The sequence below is a fragment of the Leiobunum rupestre genome, chromosome 1 (assembly GCF_980474605.1).
Source record: "Leiobunum rupestre chromosome 1, qqLeiRupe1.1.hap1, whole genome shotgun sequence".
In the NCBI taxonomy this organism is placed as follows: domain Eukaryota; kingdom Metazoa; phylum Arthropoda; class Arachnida; order Opiliones; family Sclerosomatidae; genus Leiobunum; species Leiobunum rupestre.
This window is the reverse complement of record NC_143384.1, coordinates 87,910,377-87,921,738: the sequence shown is the minus strand read 5'-3', so window position 1 is coordinate 87,921,738 and position 11,362 is coordinate 87,910,377. Positions and strand designations below refer to the sequence as shown.

At 36.0% G+C, this 11,362-nt stretch overlaps 1 protein-coding gene across 1 annotated transcript; it reads left to right on the top strand.

The window, feature by feature from the left end:
• Nucleotides 1-371: 371 nt before the first annotated feature.
• LOC149968701 (uncharacterized) lies at nt 372-10,686 on the top strand. The gene is made up of 4 exons (XM_090168716.1): nt 372-406; nt 4,426-4,648; nt 10,062-10,300; nt 10,416-10,686. The coding sequence occupies exons 1-4, from the start codon at nt 372-374 to the stop codon at nt 10,684-10,686; spliced, it is 768 nt and encodes a 255-aa protein (XP_090024842.1).
• The last annotated feature ends 676 nt before the right edge of the window (nt 10,687-11,362 follow it).

Sequence of the window (11,362 nt, the reverse complement as noted above, 5' to 3'; positions counted from 1 at the left end):
AAATAAAACACGGTTATCAAACTCTAGCAGTTAGTTATTAATAAGGCCAGCAAAGCTATACCGAAAGGATAACCACTTACTTCCTCGAATTCTGTTCACCGATTCCAGTGAGTACAGCCTTCGGTTATGCTAACCCTGTTACCGATTACATAATCACATTAGTACCATCAAACCTTTCGGCCTTTTTCTCCGATTACGGATAGTGGTCAGTCTATCAAACTTTTAATCAAAATTTCATTTTACATTTCTATTTTGTGACAATGTATATTTGTAAATTTTAAAATTGAAAATTGTAGCGTTTTACATTTTTTTATTTATCATAGTTTAGGAAATATGATGTCAATAAAAATAGAAATCCTTCACGCGCGATAATGGCTTTTGTGTTCCTGAACTTATGCAATGTGAAGTAAGAGCGTTAATAAATATGTTTAATTTTTAAAATAAAACAATACGACGTGTTTAAAAATCTGCTGCATCACAACTGCAACTAAGAAAAAAAATACATTTCAGATTTGTTTTTATTAAACCAACAACATTTATCAACTATTATCCAAAGAGAGTCATCGTTGGGGTGAGCACTGGTCCAAGAATTGATAGAAGTCGTGTTACTTAGCACAGAGTGCACCAAATTTTGCGATTCGGACATTTTTCTCAAAATCCATTTAGTACAGCAAACGGAAATTATCATGATTTACGCTTTGCATTGAAATTGCACTATTATGTACAATTCAGACGAATCGAAAACAAATAATCGGGTTTAGAAAACTATTTTTTTTAACGTAAGGTGCTACTTGAAAATTCCAAAGATAATTTTGTAGAGATAATTTGAACCATACAAGTAACTTTGTTTTGGTCGAAAAAGCCCAATGCTTCATTAATATATTAGGGCTTGAAGAAAAAAACAATTTGGCGGTACGAGGCAATAGCTATTCTATCCGAAATCTGTCAGCACAATGGGTTTTCTTAAGAATGATGGAATGAAAATAACTTATTTCTAAGCTTTGAGATAAATAAATATAAAAAACAATAAAATTTGGTTAAACCTGTTTTGAATTAGCGATAAAAATAAAACACCCTTTATAATGTTTGATACCTCTTACATTTCTGTTTATTACGGAGAAAATTAAAAAAATTACAAAATATTGAGAGCGATACCTACCATATTTTCACTTATTCTTTAGTTCAATAGTTTAGAAGCCGGAATGCAAACAGCAGATCTAGTCACACGAATGTGCTTCGAGCAGTTCGGGATTTCGCCAGCAGAGGAAATGTTAACCCAAGCTTCAGGGGACAAGGTCGTCACAATATCGAAAAAAAAAGTACTTTCCTCGCGTACTTCGTCGCTAACCACGTGCGAGCATCAGACCTGCAAGTATCGACCTGAGTCTAGCAACGACTTCTAACTGGAGAGTTCTTCACCGTTATAGGTTTCATCCGTACCTTAAAACTCTACACCAAGCGCTTCATTTCGCAGACATGGAACAACGATTGGAGTTTGGAAACTGGATTATGGATAAGATGGTTAAATACCCTAATTTACAAAGTCTACTCTTGATTGGGGACATCCACTTCACCATCAGCGTCCATTTCAGTTAACAGCTTTGGCAGGTCTTGTAGTCGATTGACTTTCAGGTCTATTCAAACCCAAATCGCGTAGATGTCCAAAACGAACCAGTTGGGAATAAGACATTATTCCGGTTAAGATTTCGGACGCCTATGGTTCCAGCATGATGATGCACCAGCTCATGAACATTAAAATTTTGTGACATATGTAAACGCTAAATTTTCCGATTGATGAATCGGAAAAATCTTTTTCTTCCCAGCTAGGCTTATATCCAAGGCACCACCTAAAGCTTACGTAATCTTGCGATTTTAATGCCTTAAGATGGCCTCTCCAATCTCCATTCACCTAACACTACTTTGAAGCGCAAGTATACCAGGCACTTGTGACCAGTTAGGAATAATAACAACGATGAATTGAGACATGAGCCAACCATATTTCATAACATGATTCATCGTGCAGCGATCTGTTTGGAAGCTGATGGCGGTATATTTGAAACATTTATGTTATTGGTTTTGACTAATAAACATTATTTATTAATTATAAAAAAAATTTAAAACTTAGATATAAACCTTAATGTTTCTTAAAGGCAGAGACCAGAGCGAATTCCCACTCCTCTTATCATGTATTTAATTTTCTGACGAGTGACAACTGATTGACAATTCCATGTATTGTAGCTTACCTCTTTTTTGATGCTCATTGTATATATTCTATTCAAAAACTGTCAGAGCCGTCGGTCAAGCTGTCAACGCTGTCACTCAATTTTGTGGGGGTCTAAATTTACACACGAGAAAATGGAATCTCTGTTCTCGGTCTTTAAATTAAAAGGCCTTAGACAATCTTTTTAATTATCAAACCATTATGCTTACAGTTTTCGGACAAAATAGTTATTGCCTCCTACTACAAACTTGTATTTTTTAACGCTTCATATCTAAGTAAATAATTGGGCGTTTTCGATCGAACCAATGACACAAATTTATCATCGAAACGTTTCGAATAGCACTTTTCGTTATTAAATAATTTTTATTTATGCCTTTAAATTGATAGGTTACAGACTTTCAAGAGTCAAAAATAATTAGTTCTATGCTGGCGAAAGCATTAAGGGAACACGGGACTACGATCAGTCAAGCTTTTTTTTCGGAAGCTCTTCACATTGTCAGCTGTTTGGATGGACAAATAGCCGGAAACGAGCACGTTCATCTGCCACATCAAGCCCTAGATCAGGCTAATTGGAATTTACTGTTGCTCTGTTTCTTTTCAATTTCGATGATCACTGCCTTTCTATTCAGAGAACGAACGTCAAAAGCTTGTTGTACAATTAACTGCTACAGATATCTCGTGAAAAGCCTGTTTTATTTTTACTCACAGATACTCTTCAACCCTGGAACAAGTAAGAAATGTGGAGCTGCCACGGAGTTTCTACTAGAATGGTTATCGTGCGTCAATCGATAGATAGAAACTATCTACTTATTATTTTTAAGGTCATCTTGTGGTGTTTGCGATACGTAGAATATGTAATTCAATTCATATTTCTCATACAATTAATATGTCGTTTAAAAATAGTAAAATTTAATTATTTTTAAATTTCGATAATCTTTGAACAACACCACCAAATTTAAAATACAAGCTCTTAAAAATTAAGGGTCTCATCTCAAAATCAAGAAATGTGGAGTCATTACTAAGACGTCACCCGTTCACCTCTGACAAACTTGTGATGTTTGGTGTAGTGAATTCATTTTAGCCATCTAGAAGACTCTTAAGTCGTGCGATGCAAAGACTTAAATTAATTTTTCTACAGTTTGGGGCCGTCTTTAGGAACTACTAGAGCCGGTTGTAGACATAAACAAGTTTTCAAGCCAAAATTCGACTGTTAAAATATCGTACTTGTCAGTCCACATGTCAATGGCAAAGGCAAATATTATGTAAGACTGTGAATCTTGCATGATTCCATGAGTTGACTTTTAATACTCTTTGAACGTTTTTCGTTGTGATTAAATATTCTTGATGGCCAGCTCAAAAGTCGTACAAATACTTTTGATTCAACACTGTACATTGGTATTAGATCTTGAGCCAACCTGATATCGCTGGTTATGTTTAAAATTATTATTATTATTATTATTATTTGTCTCAGTCACACTTCCTGTAATGGGATTCTGAGGTGAGTCTTTCACAGTAGCACTGGAAGACCTGGACCCCATTTAAATTACCAAATATGAAAACATTTTGCATAAAAATGTCTTAACTTAACATTTGTAGAAAATATTTATGGAGATCTTTTACTTTAAAACAGGAGAGTTTCGCCTTTTTTAGGAATGAACGATACGCGTGTAAATGCTTTCCGCAGCTGCAACGTATCAAAACTCATGGCGCTCTTAAAAGGAATATTCTATTTAAATGAACGCAGACGTTCTCATATATAGGACTCTGATAGATTATGGTCTTAATGTACCGTTATTATTGTTCAGTTAGTGCTTGGTACAAATTTAATCAAATCATCATAAAAATTCCATTTGATACTTCTCTTTTATAAGGTAGTTTAAGTTCTGATTAAACTTTGATCAGAATTAGATGCCACTTCTTTTTAAATAATTTAAGATGTTTTATGATTGCGGAATTTTACTTGACCAAGTTTGGAAAAAAATCAAAAAGTTATCGAAGGTATTTATTCAAACTATAAAGGCGTTTGCAACTTGAAGCTACTAAACTCGAAAAAACAAGTACCAATATTTTTATAAAATAAAATGACGAATGTTCACCAGTCGCCGTTATAAACAAATGCTTTTTAAATGTACAATCTTCAATTTAATTTTAAAATTGATTCATTTAAACCAGTATATTTCTTAATTTTAATTTTTTTGTTATAGACGTCGTCGGAGTTCTGCGTTGTCGCAGCACGTCATGGAGGCTCCTACTTTCTGGTTGGCTCTTGGGTGCACTCTGATTCTGCAGAAATGTTACCTCTGTAACATGAAGGGCGAGATGGCGACAAACAAAATTAAATACATCGACTCCATCAAAGATGTTTTCAACAGACCCGATATCGTAGAGTATTATTCAATTGAAACTTCCTTAGCCCTTAAAATTCAGGTAATTTACCTATAAACAATCTTTCGGAGTCACTTTTATGGTGACAACGTTTATATTATTGAATTAACTATAAAATTTATAAAATTATCTCGTCGATCAGCACTTTTATCGCAGTAGATATTTGCTATGTTTACTCAATATTAATGTGTTATACCGGCGAAATGAAGGGACACTAAGTCTAACTTATGGTCACCATCCAACCTGTTATATTTTTAAATAACTCTAGGGAACATCAGGCTTCGCTCAAAATTGACTATTGTGTTATAAGCAGATATTTTCCTAAAAAAAGTTATATTTTTGGTCATTATTGTAGTCATTACCTTATTTCATTAATTATCAAGTTATAATGTAAATGTTTCTTAATGGAAATTATGACTTGTAAATAGCATTTTTGTGTTTAGGTTTTACGAACCTTGCATAAGGGCTCAGGACGTACTGGGAAATGCTAGCCGTAATTAAATGTTACCATATCCACGTTCGACTTCGGTCAGTTAGGGGCTTGAGCTAACGGAGTTTGTCCGGGCGTTTCTAAAACCGGGAAGGAATTAGTTTCCAGCTATGGCGCCGTGCCATTTACCGCCTTTTGGAGTCACATTGGGATGTCCGGCGCTTGATGACCCGAACACTTATTTCCCGCCTATTCCGTCTTTTCTCTATGCCCATATACAGAAACTGTCTAAAAAGACTATGTCAGATCACTAGCGCCATCTACATCAACACACTATATTATATCACAGCTTATCTTCTCCCACCTCCCGCAAATAATGTTTTTTGAAACCTCTTAATACGAACCTTTTTTAATATTCTACCAAGATTAAAAAACCCCAAGAAAAGCCAATTCGGGCGCTTAAAGGGAGCATTCATTTAGTGTTTTTTTTTTGAGTTGTGTTAATTTTAATTTTACTTTGGCCGGGGTGTGCGAGTATAGTCGCGTCGGATTGCAGTCAAAAACTTGTTATTGTGTTTGTGTTATGGCGGATTGGGTAGCCTGCTGTGGGCACGACGGTCCTGTTTCCCGGCCTTTTGGGGTCCCACCGGGATCTCCGGTCCCAGCTGTGCCGGGTTACTTGGGCTGCTGTGTGCCCGTCGTTCCCCTTTAGGAGCTCTCTCCAAAGGGCTTGACTCCTTACCTACGTAGGTAGGGTGTCGGCTGGAGTTTCTACAGCATCTACTCTTAATCCCACTGCTGTGTGTGAAATGGGAATTGGTGCGGCCATTTGTGCACCTTCTGCTGAGTTGAGTGGCTTGCGTCAAAGGTGCGACCATCAGTAGTAGGGTTCTGCTACCCATGCTGGATTTGTCACCTGTCCGGGCTAGGTGGACGCTGGCATAGGACACTATGATGATCGACCTCCGGTGGTATGGTCTTTCTTACTAGGTACACCGAGCTATAAATTCTGACACACTGTGTTATAGACTGTTCGCTGTCGTAGGAAAGAGCACGAGAATCGAGAAGATTAACTATAAGTTCATTTTTATTTATTATTCGAGTGTTTTATTTTTCTATTTAAGACTGAAACTCTTATATTCAACATTATTGTTTAATATCCAATTGTATTTAAGGTATAAGGCTGAAAACCTGTTTAAAATAATTTCGCCCTTTCAACCGTCTTAACTCTGGTAAACTCAAATGAATCGTTATAATCAGAGGTGGGCAAACATTGTGAGCGTTCATTTTTGAATATCCTCTCGAAACGAGTCAGCACTTCAAATACGAAGGTCGGTTGGTCTTGTTAAGCGAGAAAGATAAATTGAGCCAGCTCAGGGTGATCGCCGATTAGTTCGCTCAGTCAGTGATTTTTCACGGTGCGGTGAGTGAGATCGGCTGATCGAGGCGCTAGCCTGCTCAATTTTAAGCGCCGCTTCCCCTAGCGGCGGGATAATTCGTTCACTAGAAAGCGCTGATGGCGGGCTGAGTGAGATCGCGCCGAGAGAAGCGCTAGTTTTTAAACATTGGAATTTCTCATCCCACTGAACGACGGGGTTGACTGTTTCCCGGAATTCGCTCAAAGCGCTGTGAGAAAAAAGTTTAATTTTTTATAAATTATTTCATAAAAAAGTGCCTTGATTAAAAAAATCTACAATAAAATATTATTTGTATATTGTTTTCTCACCGCGCTGTGAGCGAATTCCGGAAAAATGACTATCCCGTCGTTCAGTGCGTTGAGAAATTCCAATGTTAAAAAACTAGCGCTTCTCTCGGCGCGATCTCACTCAGCCCGCCGTCAGCGCTTCCTAGTAAACGAATTATCCCGCCGCTGGAGGACGTGGCGCTTCAAATTGAGAAGGCTAGCGTGTTGATCAGCTGATTTCGCTCACCGCACCGTGAACGATCATTGACTTAGATAATTTCACGGCGCTCGGCCTGAGCTGGTTCAGTTTAAGAGAGAGAAAATAGCATCGCCAGTATTGAGCACTAGCTTACTTGATCACTCAAATTAATAAGGTCTGAGCGTTCATTTCAGAATTCGCTCACAATTTTTGCCCACCTCTGGTTATAACCGTAATTGCAAAGACGTGGCATCCATACCCGTCAATACCACCTAAGACGCGACAACCAAATCCGTTTCTTTCCCAGAAATAAAACTTGATTGCTATTTTATCATTTAAGGTAATAGTTAGTTTGGACGTTTTTTGACGTTAAAACCTTTAGTATTACCCTTTAAGTTATTTATTTTTCAAGTGTATTATTATTTTGGATATTAGGCTGAAACGATTTATATTTTTAAATATTGTGTCTACTGTCAAATAACAATTAAGCGAGTAGACCTGTTTACAAAAAGAAAATCCAGCAGACGAATTAACCCTTCCGAAAACATGGGTAACCCCGTAGTCTCTAATTCCATTTTCTGTCATTTTATTTGTCAAAAAAATCTCGACCGTTCTTATCAATAACTTCATCTAACTCTAAAGAAATATACATTTTCTAGACCCCATTAAACATAAATATTTTTTGTAAATGAAAGTTCACGCGGTAAGAAGTACGATGTTTATTTTAATTATCGCAAATGATTATTAGTTAAGATCTCAACTTGTGCAATCGAAAACAAGTTATAGGCGTCGTTCGTCTCCCGACGAAGAATCACCGTCGTCTTCCGACATAGCTGATAACATCTCAACTTGTGCAACCGGAAACAAAATATTGGACTCTAACGGCGCCGCGCACTTACTTCGCTTAAGCGCTGGGGGCGCGTGGCGCTACCCAACCCCATTCTTGCTATCACGATGGGTCGTCTACAACGCGACCTAGAGGACAGTAGCTAGCCATAATGAACCAAGTATTGTCCAAACGGCCGAACCACGTGACACCCAACCATGGGTGCACAGCTCTAGAACTACACAATATCTAATTCTCGTTAACTTTTATTGATATCTTTGTGAATAAGAACATATAATTTAAATATGTTTAATGCTGTTTAATATTTAATTAAAACTTTGTTTTTGATTAGAAATAGACCAAAATGAAACTTTGTTTTCATGTGTCCTACTCTATCTCCGAAAATAAATTTATAGAACTTCCATTTCGCTAGGTACGAAAATGCATTGAATTTGGATATTTTCAAAACGCGTAATAATCATTTGCGGTAACTAAAAAAATACCATCGTTCTTCTTCTTACAAATTGGGCTTTCATATTAAAAAAATAAAGAAAGAGGGGTGCTGTTTTTTACATTAGCCATTTAATACCAACCCCAATTATATTACTCGATTTTTCTGCACTTTTGTTCTCATTTATCTACAACAACGACTCTAAAGCCGCGTTCACAAAGACGTTAAAAATGGTAAACAGTTGAAAGCGTAATTTAGAAGACGAAGTTAGAAATCGGCGGTTCACAAACCCGCCGAAAGTCGAAAGGGGAGAGAAAAGTTCTCAAGACGAGAGGGAAATCGTCGGTCAACCCGTTTCTACTCCAGTTTGATATTTCGACCTTCGGCTGAAAATCACTTGCCAGTTTTGGCCAATAGAGAAGCGGTTATGACGTCGTGGCGGTCATGTGATACCCAAATACCGATTTCCTCGAGAGAGTGGAGTCCGAGGCCCGAGGGAACGAAATACTTTGTTTACCTCGTGGTTTCGGTGCGTTATGGCTGCCACAAATAAAATTGTATTAGCGCGAATAAAGGAAGTCTTTGTGAACTGCTGACCTCCTGCAGAAGGAGGAAGAGAAATGCTGATTTCGGATCATGAAAGCGGAATGCTCTTCCCCCTTTTACTTTAGAATTATCCTCAACAAAACGTCTTTGCGAACGCGGCTTAATTAAAAAATTAACTCGATAATTACGGCATAAGGAATAAAATTAAGATATTTCCCACAAATATAATGCGTGGACCCTTTCACGATATCCTCGGTTATTCTTTTTTTGGTAAATTTCGTCGGCCACGAACTACCCAGAAAGTGTAAGTGTCGTTCCGCTTCTAAATCATATTTCTCTATACATCTGTAGGTGAGGTGTGTGCGTCGGATTTTTTAACAAATACTCTAATTATGAAGTGGCCGTCTCATTGCTTTTTGTATGATTGTCAGCAAAAGCATTCTTGTTGAAAAAAAGAAAAAAATCGATATAGTATTTTAAGGTTTGTACTCAACTGACCCTCTAGGTGGAAGTAGCTACGTCATCTTATCTTGTTGCTTATTAAATAAATTTTAATTATTTGTTATAGATAAATAACACGCTGAGTTTTCTCACAATTGTTTTAAATGATACGGACCCTTCTACTACCACCAATAGTCTGCAAACCTAACACCCATGGACGGTATAACTAAGGACCGAATGTAACAAATGCCTTAATCAAGCCTCTTAGAAAAAAAAGCCAGAGATATAAACTCGTCATATCCGACAAAACTGAACGCCCATTTTGAGACACTAAAGTCGAGCTGAGACACGCATTTTCAGAATACGGATTTATTTTAATGAGGTTTCTTTAAGAAAAGATCCATCAAGTAGAAAATGGTATGAGGCTTCTTAAAGAAGATACCTCAAGTAGTATCATCTTCATAATTACAGCTGCTTATAAACCTAGTTTTATAACCGCAAACTGTTTATGCTAAGAAGTCAACTTTGTTTTTGCAAAATTGGAAGCCTTGCTTGCAAAACCAAAACCTCGGTGTAATAACGTGAGCTTTAAAAAAACTTCTGAATTTAATTAAAATTTCATATAAATTAAAAGGTTTAATAGTTACAATTTGCAGCGATGTTTTCCATAATGCATTGGGATATTATCTCTGCAATTTGTAAGTTATTATCGAACTGGTGCTAAATATCTCAAATGTAATGCGAAGAGAGTGTAACTGAAATTGGGTTGTGTTTTTTTTATATCAACTGAGTTAATGTTTCATTTCATCAAGATTAAAAACTCTAATATTACATATTTAGGATCCACATTTGCTGCTGATTAAAAACATTTTTCACAGGAAATGTGGAGCAACGAAATAAAACCGTTCATGGACCGAACAAAAAGAATAAATCTCTCCATTTCAGTAAATCGAAAGTCAGTATTACTTGCAGACGCTCATTGGTTTCGATATATCTTCAGACAGAAAAGAAATTGCGAGAATCTCTACCAAGGAAAAACGGAATATTTAGCAACAACGTCCCACTTGTTCTTATCAGTCTCCCTACCGCCATTTGTTCAGGAGATAATTCAATATCGGTAAGAATTTCTAAATTCATTTTACAGTAAAGAATTATTATTAAAAGAAACGCTAAAGGCATCAATTTTTAAAAGCTGTATAAGTTATCTGCGATTGATATATGAATGTTTTCAGCGTTAATAGATTTGTGGAAACCCGACAGTCATACCTTTTCGACCAATTATCTAAATATCAATATCTCCAAAGTTATCAGACGGACACTTTTATTCCGCCTAAAGCGATTATGATGTCCTTCTTCATGCCCATATTCCGCGTCTTGTTCTTCGGAGTGCCGGTTTCAATCATCATGGTGTTCCTTGAAATTGCCTTCGACTTTATATCACAAACAGAAAACAAAAAAGCCACAGCAAAGAGTATCCCAAGCTCAGGATTGAAACACTTTTAAAAAGGAAAACAACCTAAAAAACTGTTTCATGGCATTAGCCAAATAAAAAAACCTTTAAATATTTATAAATTTACAATCGGTGTAGCAACAATTAGTTTCGAAATTATTACGAAATTACCGAAATAACCTTTTAAATTTAAAAATTTTCTTAACAAAACACCCAAAAGCATCATAAGTAGCGTTAGTAGTTTTTGTGTATGTTTTTTTTTTAAATATCGAAAAATAAAATAAATGTTAATGTTTTGTGATTCTGATCGGTCTCATGAAAATTAATCTTGGCTGTGAAATATTTATGTCAATAATTGATTATTGCAGTTCTGAATCTTTTCATTGAATACTAGTTTGAAAAATCGAGTTATAATAATTATTTGTGAAAAGTATAGCATATTTTGTAAGCTTATTAGTTAAACCAATATATTGTGTATATTTTGTTTTATTACTATACATTTTCCACTGAAGTATTTTAGGATATTAAATCGTAAACTACTGCACCAATATATTAAGAAATATATTACATTAAATTAAAACAATACTAGGGAACTATTTTACAGAATTTAAATTTAAAGAAATCAATCATTCATTAGCCTTACCAATTTTTTTATTCAATTAAAAGAATTTATATTTAGGCACACGAATTTATTTCCATTGGGGCCACTGAAGGCTCTAGAGAGACGTA

Coding starts and splice junctions, on each gene's coding strand:
- LOC149968701 (XM_090168716.1), top strand. CDS start 372: ATGGCTTTTGTGTTCCTGAACTTATGCAATGTGAA. Junction 407..4,425: donor CTGAACTTATGCAATGTGAA/GTAAGAGCGTTA, acceptor TTTTTGTTATAG/ACGTCGTCGGAGTTCTGCGT. Junction 4,649..10,061: donor CCTTAGCCCTTAAAATTCAG/GTAATTTACCTA, acceptor CATTTTTCACAG/GAAATGTGGAGCAACGAAAT.